We start from the raw sequence: 19876 nt of genomic DNA, 5'->3' as shown, positions 1-19876 counted from the left end.
CATATTTTTATTTATTTATTTTTATTATTTTTATTCTAATATGATATTAATTGATTGTTTGTTTAAGTTTGCTTGAAAATACACCAAATGACACATCCCTTCCGGTCACATTATACTGACATCATGAGCAGACTCTATCACTTTTATAGAGTATGATGTGTTTCGACAAGGGGTCAGAACCAATCAAAAGGAATGTTCAACCTTCTAAACCAAATCAATGAAACAAACGGCGCCTAACTTAATATTCCCGTAAACGCGTTTCGCGGGGGATAATTAAAATGTGTAAGCTAAATGTACATGTCTTTGATATGATAAATACACAATAATAGTTTTGGAAAATACGAAGCAGAATTACGACGATCAATATCGTTTATACCTAACGCCTAATCATGTTGTTATGACGACAAATATATACCTTTCCCTGAGCGACATATTATCATAATGAAGTATATCAAACGTATCTAAGCTAAAGTGCACAGTCCCGAATTCACTAAGGTTTCCTCTGAACAATTTAATAATTATATAATGTAATTTCGTCCGCAACACTAGGGCATACCAAACCAGACACTAATTTAATTGATACAGTGTCAGTTAAGAATCGGTTATTTATCAATTTATTTACTTCTGCAAAAGAGGAGGATGTATTCCCAGTAATGGTGTACTGTATGGGCAGATTTTCAGTTACGGAAGCAACATTAAATTTAATTTGATACTTACACACATGTATCTATGTTTGTATTGAGTTATTTGTAAAATATTCCGTGTATCTGTCTTCAAATATCCATTTGTTGGATTTCAGAGTCTGTTGTTCAGTAATGAATCAGTATATAGTGTCTTTAGATTTTATTCTCAATTGATTGATTTGAACCAAGCATTGTTCTTTATAAAGTGAGGACTATATTTTGTGATGAAACCGCGCTATTACCTACAACCTGCATACTGCAAATAAGAGACATTGAAGCAGACCTATTTTGCCCTCTACTACTTTGTATATACAAAATTTATCCTTAGAGTAAGGTTACTATGACTTTGAAATATGTGGGTTTCTTTGTTTAATATAATGAACGTCTATTAACAGCAGAGTAATGCAAGGAAAACCTCTTATACATGTAGTGTGTTGCGTGGGTAAAGTGCGTGGTGCATGTTTTAGGAGACTGCAGTATATTCGTGTAACGAACATAGATGAACACTTTTATAGTGATATCCCACAGGAGCATGCCGCCGAAGACTCATCCCACCCGGTCACATTATACTGACATCAAGCAAACCAGTCCTCTTTTGAAGACTTTGGTGTGTCTTGGCCAGGGGACAGAACACCGAACTTACCTCACATAAGGGGGGGGGGGGACACTCAAGCAAAGACAACACATTCCGTAGTGTCAAGGGAGACGTTAAGAGGAAGACGAGTACAGATAAAGATACCCAAGGGCCTTAACGGTCATCTGACTACTTTGGCAATAGTTGTATAAAAAGTAATTAGATATGATGTCGTGGTAGCCATCTTCGATTTAGGATCTACCAGAGATCTAACAACACTTTGTCAAGATCAGATCAGGATCATTTCAGGCAAATTTTAGCCAAATCGCACCTGTAGAACTTGAGAAGTCCACAAAATGTGTTTTCAAGATGAGTGGTGGTGGCGGCCATCTTGGATTTCGGATTGAACCGAAAAATAACAACGCTTGGTCGGGACCATTGAAATGATCCTGCTTTACATGCAAGTTTCAGCTATCGCCGATAATTTATCATTAGATGAGTATTTTCAATGTTTTAAAGTCCTTGCGGGTGAACCTCATTCTTCGAATGACGTGGTAAAATAATGATTGTGTGTATCCTGAATTAGACCAGAATTTTACGTTAGATGAGGTACTTGGAGTGATAAATGTCTAGAGATAAACCAGAAGGTATTGATATGATCCTTAGATTTTTAAATTAGGTAAATATTCATTGCAAGCTACATGTAAAAGAAAACTCCTTATGGGTGTTTAGTAGGAAGATATATATATATGTATGAAAAATATATTGTATCAACATGTTAAGTTGTATAAGTAATTGAATGTGGAATTATCCTCAGCTATCTTGTACGAATTACTATAAAATGTTATTCTTGTTTTCATGAACTAGCAAAAAGGGAGTGGGACGACTGGTTTGCCTGTTGTCAGTATAATGTGACCAGTTGGGGTGTTGCTTGATGTCTTCGGCGGCATGCTTCAGTGATATAGCACTATAAGAAGGGTAACAGTTCCACTATACCAGACACAACACGAATATACAACAGTCTCCCAAAACACGCAACTCGCACTTTACACACTGCATACACGAGAGGCCGTCTTTACATGACCCTGGCTGTTCATAGGATGTAAAAATAATCAAACAAACAAACGAAATATAACCTATATGCTTTATTGCATTTGATGAATAAAAAAACTTGAAATTCCCTACCTATAATAAAAGGCAAAAAGTTGTGGGTAAAATGGCCGTTGAATTAAATGCAGACGACAATGATGCTTGTTGATAGCAAACAATGTCGCTTCATCGAAGATAATAGCTGGATATGATAATACTGTCAATTTCATTTAATATCAAATGCTTACACGTGTTTGGAACGGTTTGGTAAAAGTGAAACAAATCAAGGACACTTGTAGCCCCATCCCGAGTAATTATACTGGTCAAGATGACTATAGCAGGATATTCCGTGTGGCAATGGTGACATGGACACCCCTCTACACACCGCCTGACTACCATCCATGCTTACACAGCGTACAAAAATCAAAGCCTCCTTTTAGTGTTCCACGAACACGTAATGCCTGTTTTATTAACCATTCAAAGAAGATAAACCAATATGCTTCATTCAAGCTGGATCCGCCATCGATAATTTTATTCTCACAGAATTAATCAAATGTATGGTCAAACCTACCGGAAACATTTTTTCCGGTTTTCTTTCATCGCCTGTTCAAATTTAGAAATGTCTCTGGTCGTTTTATTATTTAGGTCAATTTGTGAGTGAATGGTGGCCAAAACGATGGAATGACATTTCTTGGCATTGACAAAATGGAGGAAATTAGATTGAATAATTAATGAAATCAGTGAATTACATTACGAAATTCCAATATACATCGTTATTTATCGTTCTGACAAACATACCAGAAATGACCGAGGTTTTATTTCGATCAAAGACGTACCAGACTGATAGCTTCCTCAAAGAACCGGATTTAGGAAGAATTAATACCAATGATATTTATTATAATTTTGATTAAATACTGTATAAATAAATACATACAAAACCAATATAATGATGTAAATGAAACCTTATGAAGAATTACCATTCTGCATGAACTACAAGATATTGTCGTTCGGATTTATGAAGACAGAAAATCCCATATGATTATCATATTGAAAGCATAGTGTTCTTTCTTAGATCTGCTAGTTGCTCTTGAGCTTTGCCTGGGTTCCTATTCTCTGTGTGATAACTATAAAGCAATTTATTCGCTAAATTGTACGGAGGTGTCATTTGAGATCAAATAGGTTTTACAATTAAATCTTACACTGTTAACACATACTTTCGTTTTCTGTATATCGTCTACCCACAATTATATCTTAGCTTACATAATTTCAAAATTAGATTATATTGTGGCTTCTACTCGGGTTTCTAATGTTCAGGTTGGAAACATTAAAACACTAATATGGGATATTTTAGCACTTTTGTCAGTTTTTTCATACAAACTTTCATAAATTCTACGAATTTCAATTTAAGTATTAAGTAGAATCCCTGAAATGATGCAGTAGTGGTATACTCGGTAAAATTGGATAAACATGTGAAGTCGCCCTTAAAGATTTTAATCTGAGCGTCATACCGTTGTCTCTACATTCTTAACTATTTATGTCGTAAGATACATGCCTTTTTATAATCAACATAATGTTCAAATAGTGTGTAATAGAGCATCCTTAAACGCATTACATCACACACACACACAGTAGTTTCTGCTCCTGCTTAGCGCTCCGCATAACGGGAGTGGGACGACTGGTTTGCCCGTTGTCAGTATAATGTGACCGGGTGGGGTGTGTTGCCTGGTGTCTTCGGCGGCATGCTTTAGTGATATAGCACTATAAACAGGGCAACAGTTTCACTATACAAGAAGACACAACACGAATATACCGCAGTCTCCCAAAAAACGCACCTCGCACAACATACACGCAACACATTGCATACATGGGAGGCCGTCCTTACATGACCATAGCTGTTAAAAGGACGTTAATTAATCAAACAAACAAACAAAAATGCCATCCTTAACATTATTCCTTTTTCAACAATTTTGTTTTAAATATCAAATGACCCAGAGACTTGATGTTTGGCCTGTTGTATGCTGGGATGGAGAGATTTATTCATTTAAATGATATTGACCATTATTTAAAGTTGGTGGGAAAATTTCACGGCTTTAGTATGCATTACGACTACCAGATAGCAAATGAACGACTCGGGGCCTTTAGTATTCATCACAATTCCAGATAACACGTGTGCGATTTAGGCCCCAAGTTTAGTTGACAGAACATTTTGTACGATATACGTTTGAAGAGTGTCCGGGGATCACGGTCGGTAAAATAAATAAATCGGATAGCACACACCTAGATGAGTTTTGAGTCTATCAGAAATTATTTTAGAATGCAGAGTGTGGAGATCTGGTAGAAATGTACTGTGTTTTCGGCGTGTAGATATATGTGAAATATGCTATTTATCTTTACCAGGCGTGCATTGTGTGTCCGAAACGTATTTTCCAAGTCAAAGCATCTTTAGCTTTCGTTTTTTGTTTTATTTTTAATTAGCACTAAACTTGTTATATTTTTGCTGTTTGGTATGTGTGTGATGTTTGGGCGGGGACGGCTTACGGAACAACTTCACGGTGGATTCATAACGTGATTTCGCACTACCAAGTCTATCCTTACTGCGTTTGATATATATAATTCCTTTAAACTCTATCATGTCGCATTGGTGTTTTAACAACACATTAAGTATATCTAACAACACATGTTTTATGTTCGAATTTCGAAAATGCTTTTACACCGATCACGATCAATCATCGATGCTCTTTTCATAATTAAAGCAATAGCACCTGATGATGTGGTCGTGTACTGGGAAACCTTGATAAAATAGCGGCATGGATATGCAGACAGACATGCATTGGATTCCGGCAGACCTAATATTGGATGATCCCTTGCCCCACGCAAAATACCGTTGCCATCAAAATGTCAAGTCTTTTAAACTCAACGAAGAGTTATACCGCATAAAAGTCTATTTCAATTCTTCTGCTTGTTTCCGTATTTCAAAATTAATTGTGAACTATTCTTGGCGAAGTTAGGAAAATATCACATAACGTGTAGCAATAAAAATGTTGCAGATTGAGTAAATCAATAGGTCTTAAACCTGCCTGGGCAATAAAACCGTTGAATTATGGTTGACTTCGTATCGAATTTATTGGCGGAAGCTAACATTAAAATGTATATATATATTCAATGTAATGGAATAATTATGCAATTTAACGTTAGAAAACATTACTAATGATTGCGCCTTTCTTTTTGTTCTCTGCGCAAGTTTCAGCAAACCAATGTATATTGGTATATTTCAAATTTTGCGTAATCGTATATAATTGTTACATCATTTAATGTAAGGAAGGAAGTCACTGTGGATCGAATATGGCAAATTCCATTAGTTGCTATTGTAAAAGCGAAGAAAACTGAGGTTCTCTCTCTCTCTCCTTTCTTAGCGATATTTTCTCTGATGTCTCGGTTCACATTACCTCACATTGTGTTGAGCGTTTACTCATGTGATAAGGTCCTGCACAATTACAAAACATAACAGGAGGCTCCATGACGGTTGTTCCTACTCTTGCTTACTACACAATATTAAGAGTGATTTTTTCCAGTGTGAGTTATTGTGACCATCTCAGATTTTTGAGGTTTCATCTTAAACGCCTGTCACGACAAAATAAATTTGAATAAAGTGACAAATAAGAAAATAATATAAAGGAAAAGTTTTTATAATATGAACATTTGTGTGCATTCTACCCTGTGTTTTATAAATAACATATAAATTACTAGTATTAAAACACGCAAGAAGTAGTTTTAAGAGTTAATCATACGCTGTAAAGTGTCTTCTTTCTTATTACTTAAAACAACCTTACATTCTCTTGTAGCTGACAGATTGCCAATATGCAAATTTGATGGTTGATATGCTTTGGAATTAACACAGACCCTTCTGTCAAATGCCATTCAACCTGTGCGATCTAACACATAAATTTCTCATTTCACACAATAAAAGATTTAAAATCTATCTCAATGTCTTGTTTATTTCGGGAATTTTACATCTCTCTTCACAAAAGAACTTGTCATAATCATGATTGCCAACTGTAAGTAGTATTGCCAGATTCGCAAAGTACAAACTTTCATCAACATTGACATTCCTTGGTCTAAATAGACAGCACCAGTGTATGGTTTTAGCCATATTTCAGTAACCTATCCAGTAAAAATGTGGAATAATACTTGGAGAAGCGGCGGTAGAGTGATTCAGATATTCCAACATATTGCCACAAGCCTTTCATCTCTGAGTTTCCATAATCTTACATGGAGTAGTTAACAGCTACTGACTTTAGTTTTTCCCCGGGAACTCCGCATCCCACGAACTCTTAAACATAAAATTTAACATACCCATAGGACTAAAACAAACAACACTTCATCAGTAAATACAATGGTGCGTCAACTAGCCTACACACTTGTCTGTAATAATATTACTATACCAAATTTAACATCAAGCAAAACTTTCACATAAGATAGTTGTCTTTGGTGAGGCAGCAACTCAACCTTATCATATAAAAGTTTTATTTAATCAATCTGGTGTTTTGATTCATTCAGTATATTCGGGAATTCGAATCGTTCTTCTTAATGCAAAGTCACAAATGCTTTAGTTGGAATTTCAAACGCTACACCTAATTTACTACTAAGTCTATTGCACCACTTATATATATTGTTTTACTTGTTAATAATAACTGTTGTTTTTGTGTGTTTCAGGATGGCCGTTTGGTCCAGTCCTTTGTAAGACTACACCCTTCATCCAGCATGTGTCAGTTTGTGCCTCCGTCAACACTCTGGCCGTTATTGCCGTTGATAGGTATGTATTATCTCTATCATTTGGCCTGGTTCTCTCTAACACTTACGATTCGTTTACGTTATTGTTAGGGTGTGGGTGGTATTGAAAGGTTTTCAGACCGATTTCACACATTTGACTCGAATTTGCAAACTTGAAGTTGAGGCCAGTAATAGAAAACCAGACAACTAGACCAAACGACCATCATCATGACCTATTCTTATTCTGTATGTACATATTTTGACACCATTGCGACGATTGACCATCAGACATTAACGTCAATTAGTGATAGCTGTGTAGATCTAAATCACTCAAACAATGTGTCACATATAGGATTGACATGAAGCCTAGATCTAAATCACTCAAACAATGTGTCACATATAGGATTGACATGAAGCCTAGATCTAAATCACGCAAACAATGTGTCACATATAGGATTGACATGAAGCCTAGATCTAAATCACTCGGATAATGTGTCACAAATAAGATTGACATGAAGCCTAGATCTAAATCACTCAAACAATGTGTCACATATAGGATTGACATGAAGCCTAGATCTAAATCACTCAAACAATGTGTCACATATAGGATTGACATGACGCCTAGATCTAAATCACTCGGACAATGTGTCACATATAGGATTGACATGAAGCCTAGATCTAAATCACTCCAACAATGTGTCACAAATAAGATTGACATGAAGCCTAGATCTAAATCACTCAAACAATCTGTCACATATAGGATTGACATGAAGCCTAGATCTAAATCACTCAAACAATGTGTCACATATAGAATTGACATGAAGCCTAGATCTAAATCACTCGGACAATGTGTCACAAAAAAGATTGACATGAAGCCTAGATCTAAATCACTCAAACAATGTGTCACAAATAGGATTGACATGACGCCTAGATCTAAATCACTCGGACAATGTGTCACATATAGGATTGACATGAAGCCTAGATCTAAATCACTCCAACAATGTGTCACTAATAAGATTGACATGAAGCCTAGATCTAAATCACTCAAACAATCTGGCACATATAGGATTGACATGAAGCCTAGATCTAAATCACTCAAACAATGTGTCACATATAGAATTGACATGAAGCCTAGATCTAAATCACTCGGACAATGTGTCACAAAAAAGATTGACATGAAGCCTAGATCTAAATCACTCAAACAATGTGTCACAAATAGGATTGACATGAACCCTTTATATTAGTAACCGAAAACATAAAATAATATAAAATAAAAAAGATATTTTTTATGTTATACAAATGTCATTCGTTTGATAAGATCACTCAAGACTACAATTTTAATTTAATTATCTCAGAAATCATAAAGTTCACTATGAACATATACCAATAAAGGATTTAATATGTTGTTTTATGTGGGCATCGGTGACTGCGAAAAGTTCCTTAATTGATTCGATTTTATAGATGTATTTATTTATGGGTGGTGTAAACCAAAAACAGCACAATTACCTTAACTTACTTATACAATTCCGAGCTGATCATATTTCTGTGATTATGTGCGGGATTTATCTATTTTGGTATCAATTAACGTATTAACAATTATCTGCAAAAATATTATTATTAAGTTGTTAACGTTTATTAGATTTTAGCGAAACAATTTAATATAAAACTATAACCCAATGGCTACCTGATACCCCGCTATTCTACATTTGAGAACATGGCAAAAAAGACCAAATATGGTCACCAATGATCGTGACACAGATAAGGAGGGTCAATTTGGACCCTCTGATAACCATAAGCTTTATTATTATTTTGTTTACAGATACCCAGGAGTTAGGTCATCATGATATGACTTATGATTAAAGTCAGATCGCAGTCCCTTGTGAGTTATGGGTGGGGATGTTAAGCAGGAGGGACAATACACTGTTTGGTGCTCATGTTATGCCTCAATATACCAGAGAACAAAATTATATTTATCATATAATCCGTCTGATATCTAGCGATTTCGCCCGTGTTATATTTTTGCATACATCAATAGTGTGATTTGACCAGGAGCGATTTTCATTGGCTAGATATTCGTTGTGAAGTCATGGCTGCTACCACTAGATTTTCGCGATACATTTTGACGTGAGATTCTTCGAAATGTAGATTGTTGTAGTTATGTGATAAAAATATCTTAAATTCGTGTTCAATTCATATGAGATTTTATGAAACTCATTTAAGATCTTATATACATTGCATGGAGCAATATATTTAGTTATATTAACTTAAACTAAGAAAATCATGAATAAGGATTGGATTGGGGAGGTTTAGCATGGGGAAGGGGCTATTCTTTAAACTTCTTCCACTAAAAACACGATCACGCCTTTAAATGGCCCTGACTGCTAATGGCACGTTACACTTATAAAGTCAAATAAAAGTCATTGTGAACAATGTGTTGTATGTTTGTATGTAATCCTTTTGTGAGATTTGTGAATTATTTTACAGGTACATGGCTATCTGTAATACCTGGAGGAGGAAGTTATTTACGACGTTCACATCACGTGTTGCTCTGTTTATGATCTGGGCTGTGGCAGCCGTTGTTCAACTTCCGGTATTTATTTATCACGAGGAATTCGTGGGCGATCCGCCTTATACTATAAAGATGTGCGGAACACACTGGCCCACCTATGACTTACAAAGAGGATACTTTGTCATCGCCCTCTTCCTGTTTTGTTACGCACTTCCGCTCGTCCTTATTCTAGTGTGTTACATGATGATCACCATTAGAGTTTGGAACAGACATGTGCCCGGACACTCCGCTAACAGTTCCGGTGTGATACAGAAATCTAAAATCAAAGTTGTGAAAATGTTTGCAATGGTTGTAACGTTATTTACGTTGTCATGGTTACCGCAGTACGTAATCCGGTTTGTGTTTTATTACTCACCAAATCTCACTCGTGACGATGACATTGTCATCACGCTTTCGAAATACGTCATACCAGCACTTCAATGGTTGGGTCTCTCAAACAGTTGTATTAATCCACTAATTTACTGTCTTTTCAATAAAAAGTACCGGAGGGGATTTAAGACGTTGCTACGATGTTACCGGTATGGAGACGCTTCACACCAAGTTCTGAAGCACCAATCAACAATTAATGGCACTGCTCTGACCGACTCGACACGGAGACCGACGAGAATGTATTCTCCCGCCAAATTCATGTCTGTGGAATATTCAAATGGTCACATGACCGTCTCGTTCAGAAAGGAGGATGAGGACACATCCACGTCAGGAAGTTAACAGTTGTTGAGTGACACAGACAATGATAACAATATACTCACAGAGTAGTGAGAAGTTTATGACAGCATTTGTAAAGAGTTGAAACCTAGGTTATCACTTTTTCATATTTGACTAGTCCAATTTCAAAGAGGGGTACATGTGGAAAGTCCAACGGGAAATACATGAGACTACTTGAGAAGCGTTGAAGAGTTTCTAACACCGCTCAATGAGTGAGTTGACAATTGGGAAACAAATGTTATATAAATTATTTATTCATTATCATTTTATGTTTTTGAGCATTGTGTGTTACGCTTTCGTATGTTTGAATATGTTAAATTAAATAAACATAAATAAACTGATTTTAATAATCTGTATAGCCTCTAATATGTGTTTCTGCATTCCAGAAAAATTATGAATTATTAGTTTTATCTGAGAGTAACAGGGGGAAATAAATAATAAACTCCATATATAACACCACACATAGTTCATACACATGTCGATTCGCGTTTTTTGAAACCTGCGAAAATTATTTCAGAAATACATTTATCGCCCTAAACAGCATAGATTAAGGTGACATAAGTACCAGCTACTGCTAGATAACCCTGCATCAAATGACTGACCGTTCAAGTAATGGGAATGCATATAAACATTGCAATGTTAATTGATACATGTGTATGCTCAGAACATTCGTATTTGATTGTTTTATAGGGAAAATATCACTTCAAAAAATCAAAGATACCTATAACCTTTAGAAATAAATCAATTGTAAAGTACTTGTAAAGATAAAAACCTATTATACCTCTGTTAATGTTAGTTGTAGGACAGTAATAGCAAAATGCAATTTCACAACATTTTGAAAACCCATCAAGTCAATACATCCCTATATATAATTAGTTTTATTGGTATCATTTGTAAAATGGTCAGGACAAACGCCAACCGTTATATGTTATACTGAGGTCTACTCTTGGAAAAATAAATCTTCCATCTGAGTTCTGACGTGATTTAAAAGTATATTAAATCGCTAATGTCTTAAACGGGAGGAAAGGTATATATCTAATGGCCAGGAATAATTCAATCACATTGATGATTTAATTATATACTTGATAAATATTCGATAGGAAAATCAGCCTAAAGTATTCAGATAAATGCAGAAGATAAGACTAGAACATGCCAGTGCAATGTTACAAACGAACATTAATATAGCAATGTGTGCTATGTTATAGGCCTAATGTATAGTCCGACATTAGCTGATAGTGAAAAGTTACATGCATGACTATCCCATACCACTTAGGTAGATATGAAGAAATAAAACACCGTAATTGTAATCTATACTTGTTCCAATTAGAATCAATATCTCAACTAGAGTCCGTTTGATGAAATAGCATGGCCTGCAGAACATTAGTCGTATAGATACATGGCCTATCTAGGTTAAACATTTCCTCGGAATGAGGGTACAGTTGGACACTTTTCGATGAACTTATTTATGTTGTGACTTCTATAAAGAGAAGTAGGTTGGAAACGTCCCGTTGAAGGGATCTTAGCAGGACACTTTCGCAGGAAAAGGGTTATATAGATATTGTTCAATATAAATGCCCGATTGGACACTTCCTTCAGAAGAATACAAGTTCAGGCACTTTCCAATACATGGAACATAGGTTAGACCCTTTTATCCTGCTTAGCGCTCAGCATACAGGGAGGACGACTGGTTCGCCCGTTGTCAGTATAATGTGACCGGGTGAGATGTGTTGCTAGGTGTCTCCGGCAGAATACTTGAGTAATTCCACTACACAAAAAGATATAACACGAATATACCACTGTCTCCTAAATCACGCACGTGACACTACATACATGCAGCACAGCGCATACATGGGAGACCATCCTTACATGACCCTGGCTGTTGATAGTAATAGGACGTTGCACTCCCGGTTTGTTGAATGCTAAACAGCAGCAGTTACTACCACTTTTATAGACTTTGGCGAGCGCTAAGCTTAAAGGGCTTGGTAAGCTATTCCCTAGTGATGGAGATGAATGACTCTCACAGACAGAGTTAGATTAACACTTACGAATGAGTAGATCTTGTCCACACACTTTAAAAGCAAAAGAACTATGCCATGACGAGCTTCAGTAAGTATCCTGATTTTATTCCCAGCAGAGAACTAGACCTTACTGTACTTTTCACACTATCATCAGGAGAGTTAAATTTGGCTTATCATTTTCCAAGAAAGAAAGCTGTCATTAAGTCATCAGGTATCTCTTAAAATGCAGTAAATTGTTTGTTTTGCGGAAATCAATTCACGGTGACCATTAATTGCATTGTACTGCGAACGCTCGTGACATTAATGTAAACCGAACTGTTAATACCTCTACTAACGGTGTTTGCTTCTCGATCGGATTATAACGACAAAATACATATAGTTTAGTTTCCTGTTTGTGCATTGATATAAAGGATTTCTTACCCGAATGAGGTAGCAAAGCCTTAAAGTGCCCGTTCATGTGTTATTTCATAGATGAACTATCGGGAAAACGTGGGTAGCAGCAGCGCACTTCTTAGAATTCCAATTTCTTGGTATTAAGAACGTTTGTAAACAGTTCGATTGGTTAAAGCATTAGACATAAACTGTAATACAGGGAGTTGGAAGAAATTATCGAGATTTTATGTTATTAACATACACAACTTATCAAAAGATCGGATTGGTTCAGTTAACATGACTTACTCTCACTGTGTCACAATTTTCGCCGAATTGGAAATTTTACTAAGCAACCTCAAACAAATCGATGTTGTTGGTACCTACGTTGTCTTTTAAAAGACCATTATTTTTTCAAATAATAATCAACCAATTTGAAAGTAGTATTGCTTCAAATAACCCGTTTTAAATTCATAACCGTCTTGCTGACTTTCTTATTATTATTTTTTTTGTAAATGTGCATGTCATCTTTTCAATGAAGCCGGAAGAGGAAGTAAAGTGTCTGGTTTCGAAAATATATATCAATTACTGCGAGGTGTGAGAGTTATGTAAAATTCTCTGTGCAAAGTTTGACATTTAGATCAGCACAAGAAATACCACGAAGATTGAAATGAACTTAAAAAATACGTCTGTAACCACCAACGATTGATCCGTACCTTATCAAGTGCCTCATGTACTCCCAAGATTTACGTTTTTTTGTATTTCATTTCGTTTTTAACACCATTGCAGATAAAGTGAAGTACACTAATTTTCATTCCCAGCAACATTTCCATGGCGATGTAATTTCATGATTTACATGTAAAACGCTCTATTATACGTGTATCTTTTTCGTGGCGATTTATTTTCGCGCGAATTCAAATTGTCCGTGAAAATAAGTTGGTTTACAGTACTCCAATGTATAGTCAGAGTGTAATTAGTGAGAAAAGGCAACAAAGTTAATGTAATTAATTCAGGATTAACTTTAATAGATTTTTTATATTATAGAAATATCACACAAAAATCTCAGTGCACTCTAAATATGAAAGTAAACTAAGATTTTTGTGTTATATCTCCATAACATAAAATATCTATCCAAATTAATCTTTTTAGCTCAGTTTACTAAAGAAAATCTCTTCAATATTCAAAATTTATCTAGGGACACTTTTGTCTACGAAATCATTACGCCGTCAACTCAGTCAATCAGAAGCGACGTTACAAACGGCGACGCCATTTATTCCTTTATCGGCTGATAAATGTAATCGTTAAGCCAATAGAAATGCTCATAACAAGCAAAATTGAATTATTTTATTACGAAGTGTTTTTGTCTACTGTCCTATTGACATTGCATATCCTTTGTCTGTCTCATTTGTGAACTTATGTATAATGGCTAATCTGACATATCATACAACACCTAGGTATAGGTAGTAGTGCTGCCTGTTGCCTGCTATATTGTAATTATTGTGGTTGGTATCTAGTTTCTGTCACGTAACACATCAACAGTCAGGCGATATTTCCATAAAAAGACTGATTATAAAAAAAAATGATGTCATCAACCTCCATAGCCCAATGAACTTGTTATAGTGAAACTGCCCTGATTTTGACAGTAACATTAATTTGTGTTTGTACATCAAAGTGGCATCGTGTAGGCCATTGCGTCAGAAAAATCATCATCAACTTGGGTAACATAAATATATCAAACAAGAAACTCAGGAAGTCTACGTCACTCTACCTATCAATTGTACATCGTTACCGACGGAATGACAGGAGCAGGGCAACTTAAAGGGTCGCGTGGGAAGACGGTTGACGTTTGTGGATAGTTAAGTCATATTAACTATGATAAATGATGTTTGTACTGCTAAGATCAATTAAATCCACACGGATATCGTACAGATATAGATCTGGCTTTGTGTAAATAAGATATAATATTCTGATTTATAGATAATTGAGGAACAAAAATAAATATATTTAGGGGAAATATCTATTAGGCATATCGCATACCATACTTTTGGAAACTTAGAATACACAAACATTAATAGGCTTTGCTCTTCTACTTTGTAGAAAGTGAATAATGAAAGTTGTGCTAAGACTCATGGAGAATCATAGTAGTCAAAACTGAGTAAGGTGAGAGAAAAAACAGGTGAACGGTTTTGGAGTTAAAGTCCGGAAACAAATTGAAATTGTAATTTGGTATTTCCATGGTAACGGAAAAATATTCCCAAAATGGAAGGTCCAAAACTGCAAAGGGCACAACTAGATCATTTGATTGATGTATACAGAAAGTTTCAAGGAGCTGCGCTGAACGGTTTTTGAGTAATAGCCCAGAAAAGTATCTCGGACGGACGGAGCCCAAAACAATATCCCCCGGAAAACAACAGAAATGTTTGTTTGTTTAATTAACGTCCTATTAGCAGCTATGGTCATGTAAGGACGGCCTCCCATGTATGCGCTGTATTGCGTGCATGTTGTTCTGGATGCATGTTTTGGGAGACTGCGGTATATTCATGTTGTGTCTTCTCGTATAGTGGAACTGTTGCCCTTTTTATAGTGCTATATCACTGAAAGATGCCGCCGAAGACACCAAGCAACACACCCCACCCGGTCACAGTATACTGACAACGGGCGAACCAGTCATCCTACTCCCTGTATACTGAGCGCTAAGCAGGAACAGAAACTACCACTTTTATAGTCTTTGGTGTGTCTCGGCCGGGGGACAGAATGGACAATGTCCACAGTTAGGTGTATACTGACAAAACATTCCTTAGTGGCGACTGAGTGAAATCAGCTTCATCGAAGTTACTCGTCACACAGCTCAAGGTCAACCCCGATTCCTTCGATTACAGACTGTTCTGACACTGGTAATATTTATATATTCACGACATGAAATGGCTATATAACTTGGGCGTCATTGTGTAATGCACTTCGAAGTCAGTAACTCCTAAATCCGACTGAACGAAAGAGCGATCATGCAATATATCGTTACAACATTTTATGCCGTAACCAGTTTTCGTCTACCTGACAGGAAAGGCTTTAAATGTAACGACCACTTGTATTGGTCTGATATTTGAAGAGAACGGAACCTACTTCAATTTAATTATTACGTACGAGAAAAGATAGCTACAGGATTGAGACTGATGTGAATATTATCACGTTCGCAGTTGCTAGAAATGTGCAGATATGCGTTCAGCCATTTTAAAAATGGCATCTTCAAGTAGACTTTAGAATATATTTGGTAGTGATTTATCAAAATGTGCAGGGATGTGTGTAAAATATACACTTCAGCTTCTATGAGTAAGTTCCATGACATATACTTCAATTTCAAATAACAGGTCGTTAACGACAATGTATGCAACGCCATATTGGTGTGGGATTACTAAGCACTTTGACGAATTCTTAAAAGTGTTTTGGTTTGGTTTTCAGATGAATTGTCTGCTACTATATAATTACATTTTTGTTAGGCCTTAACGTCCTTTAAATAGACAATGTTATGTAAGAACGGCCATTCCTATTACGCAATGTGCTTACATACCTTCACCAACATTGACTCCAAGTTATCGTGTGATGGAAAATGGGAATTCTCTGCATGTTGTCCAAGTATCGGATGAGAAAATTGACCAATTGCTTAACTAGGTTATTGATTGAACAGTAAGTAAACTGATACACAAAATAATAACACTGCTTATTCAGAATCTATAGGAATTCATTTGTTTATTTAATCGAAATTTCTAAAGAAAATTTTTATTTTCACTTCTTAACCATAAGCCATTACGGCAACCATAAGCCGAAAGAAATTGCTGATAGGATATACAATGTACAACCAATTAACAACTTTCTAAATCAATAGCTGTATGTATTCTAAATCACGGAACGCATGTGATCTGCTTGTGGTCAAAAAACTATTTGAAATCTGTTGTGCATAGAGTTCGGGCGTATAGAATTATACCTGCTGCCCCCAGTGCTTGATCGTAAACCTGAATATTTTCATCTTCATTTAATGATGCAAAGAGTCAGAATATTAAAAAAACATCGATTGCTTTGTATGATATTTTAAGAAAAGGCAGAAAATTGAATTTATCGGTAAGATGTATTTTTGAACTATTTGAAAAAACAGTTAAACCAGTTTTGTTATACGGTTGTGAGATATAGGGTTTTACAAATGTACAAACAATTGAGCGGGTTTTTTTTAATTTTGTAAACTGCTATTGGATTTGGAAAAAAGTACACCAAGTTATAAATGGTATATGGCGAACTGGGTACTAGACCACTTATAATTGACATTAAAATAAAGATGATTAATTATTGGTCAAATATGATTCTATCTTAAAAAAAAATTCTATCTAAATTAAATGCTGTAGTGTATAGTTTGTTATATCATGTTTTTGTAAATGAAAACAGAGTAGTTCCATACTTAACTTTTGTACAATATATTTTAAACGAATGGGTTCTGATGTGTATATGGCACTCTCAGTTCAAACACTATTTGAATCCAAAATGGGTTAAAACTCAAGTTAAGCAAATATTATGTGACCACTATTACAAAAATGGAATAATGATGTTTTTTGTTCCTCAAAGTCAATTTGCTATAGAATATACAAATACTAATGTAATTTTGAAAAATATTTTGATGTATTAAATGATAATGAAGGAACTTTAATGTGCAAATTTAGAACAAGTAATCATAAATTCATTGTGGAGTCTGGTAGATGGATTAATATGAATTATCAAGATAGAATTTGTACTTGTTGTGATACCAATGATATTGGTGATGAATTCCATTATTTATTAAAGTGCCCATTTTTGACCTTAGAGAGGACATTATATGTTAATGAGTACTATTACACCAGACCAAATATCATAAAAAAATTCACAGCTTCTGAACTCAAAGAATATAAGAATAATGAAAAAATTATGTAAAAATATCAAAGTTATGTTTAAAAAAGTCATAGAATTTGTCCTCCTTCTTTGTTGCATTTTTTGACTGTTGTAAATATGTTTCTCTACACATTTTTTTTGTAAAGAGACTAATAAATAAAGTTAGAGTTGGAATATTATCCTTTCTCTTAACCTAACCGATTTTCTTCGTAACGTATTCCTTGTCAGCGCCTCAACTTTGACTTTGAAATGAGTGTCAGTACCTGTAAGAAATGCTCTGTGTTTTGTCCCTTTTCTGAGACACACCGTATACATGTGGTAGTTTCTTCTGCTTAACGCTCATCATAAAGGGAGTGCAATGACAGTTTGCCCGTCGTCAGTATAATGTGACCGGGTGGAGTGTGCTGTTTGGTATCGTCGGCGATATGCTGCAGTGACATAGCACTAGAAAATTTGCAATGAGACATAGTATGAGTATACCGCAGCCTCCCACAACATTCACACACAATCTTAGCTGTTATGACGTTTTCTGGCAGCCTTACCAACAAAAACAAACTATCTAAACTCTGTCTTTCAGAAGCTGTATTTTGCTATCTATGGATGATAAGAAAAGAATATATTAGGTCGCCTTTTAAAAGATATCGAATGTGTTCGATATTTCCTACGAGCGATTACAGAGGGGAAAGTAGTAACAAGGTCAACTGACACTTCCTTAGACAGGTTTTACACAAGGTAAACAAGAATTCGCTAACAAGTAAATCTATCTGGATCAATAAAGCACGCATAGTGTAATCATCAGCATGTCTATCAATGAAACATTTAATGGGCTCAGCTAATTTACGACACTATCGGAATGGTAAAATAGCTCCATATATAAAACTTGTGAATTGGTGCCTAAGATAAGGGATGGGTTTGAACACCTTGTATAATTGCGACAGCATTTCAGCCGAGCAACTTCATTTTCCGTCTGAGTTGTAATTATCACACTGTCAGTATAAATTGAATCTTGTTTCCTTATAGGTATCGCCACTTTTATCTTCTACTAATTTCGTTATTCAATTAGCAAATTCATATTTCAATAACAATTCAAAACAAGAGCGGATAGCAATCAAACGTCAATCCTAATTGGTATAATGTACAACCAATGTAAAAAGCAAAATGACATTCGTGTTGGGTTTTCTTTGCAAATACTAAATCTACTTAATTGACATTATATTGTCAGTAATGTAATTACAATCACAGTATACAAAAACCTATCGCAAGAATAAAGCAATATCGCCATCTGATGAAATATTTTCCTAATTGGTTTCGTTGAATGTGTTTAGCTCCGATATGAACAGATTTGTCGTTACCTGTAGATGTAAGCCGTAACTTTAGAAAACAACCTAACAAACCTATAGTAAAATTCCTAATGTTTTGAAGAGCTTTATAAGGAAGGTCTTATTAACAGCCGGGTCATGTAAGGACGGCCTCCCATGTTTGCGTTGTGTAGTGTGTATGTAGTTTTCGGTGTGTGTTGGGAGGATATAAGGAAGAATGTACGGCTCAACAGCTATTTCCTGCATCAAGTAAACTGCATATGGCATTAAGGAAATGTGTGGTCACACTTTCGTACTGTCGGAATAACACATCCATGTATAATACGTAATGTGGAACTAATCCGGCATCATGATACTAACAATAGCAGAGAAATCACAACAACAGAGGAACTCAAGCAGTGCGGAATTTCAATTCACAGACGACACAACCAATAACAATCCCGTTAACCAGGAAGAATAACAACAATGGAAAACCACACTAAATACGATACAACATACTACATGCTGTCATCTATTACACCCATGTTGCAAAACAAGTAGAACGCAATTACAATCTCTACATGGCTTCTTGTGTTTTTTATGGGATGTACACTAAGATATACACTTCAAGAGGTTGTGGCAATATTCCGTAAATAAATCAAACAAACAACAATCAAGAGGTTGTGGCAATATTCCGCTTTTCATAAATGTTTTTTTCCGGGCGGATCCACACAAACCTTTATAATATTTTGTTAATATTTGGTGTCTTTTCAGCTATGTCCTATTTTTTCAACCGATATGAAGGGAGACAAATGAAATGTTTTTTGAACATTTAATGTCCTTCAGATAGGGCGTAAGAAAATCTGTATGATTATAATAGATGACTATATTTA

At 35.5% G+C, this 19876-nt stretch overlaps 1 protein-coding gene across 1 annotated transcript in view; it reads left to right on the top strand.

Annotated features, from left to right (window-relative positions):
- Positions 1-10746, top strand: part of LOC138323376 (neuropeptide SIFamide receptor-like) — a 51028-nt gene extending 40282 nt beyond the window's left edge. Inside the window, exons 2-3 of the mRNA XM_069267961.1 lie at positions 7060-7159; positions 9601-10746. Coding sequence (XP_069124062.1) covers positions 7060-7159; positions 9601-10393 — 893 coding nt within the window. The 3' untranslated portion in view covers positions 10394-10746. The remainder of the gene's footprint in view (positions 1-7059; positions 7160-9600) is intronic.
- Positions 10747-19876: the final 9130 nt, after the last annotated feature.

The sequence above is a fragment of the Argopecten irradians genome, chromosome 5, assembly GCF_041381155.1.
Source record: "Argopecten irradians isolate NY chromosome 5, Ai_NY, whole genome shotgun sequence".
Classification (NCBI taxonomy): domain Eukaryota; kingdom Metazoa; phylum Mollusca; class Bivalvia; order Pectinida; family Pectinidae; genus Argopecten; species Argopecten irradians.
This window is presented reverse-complemented; position numbering and strand designations above follow the sequence as displayed.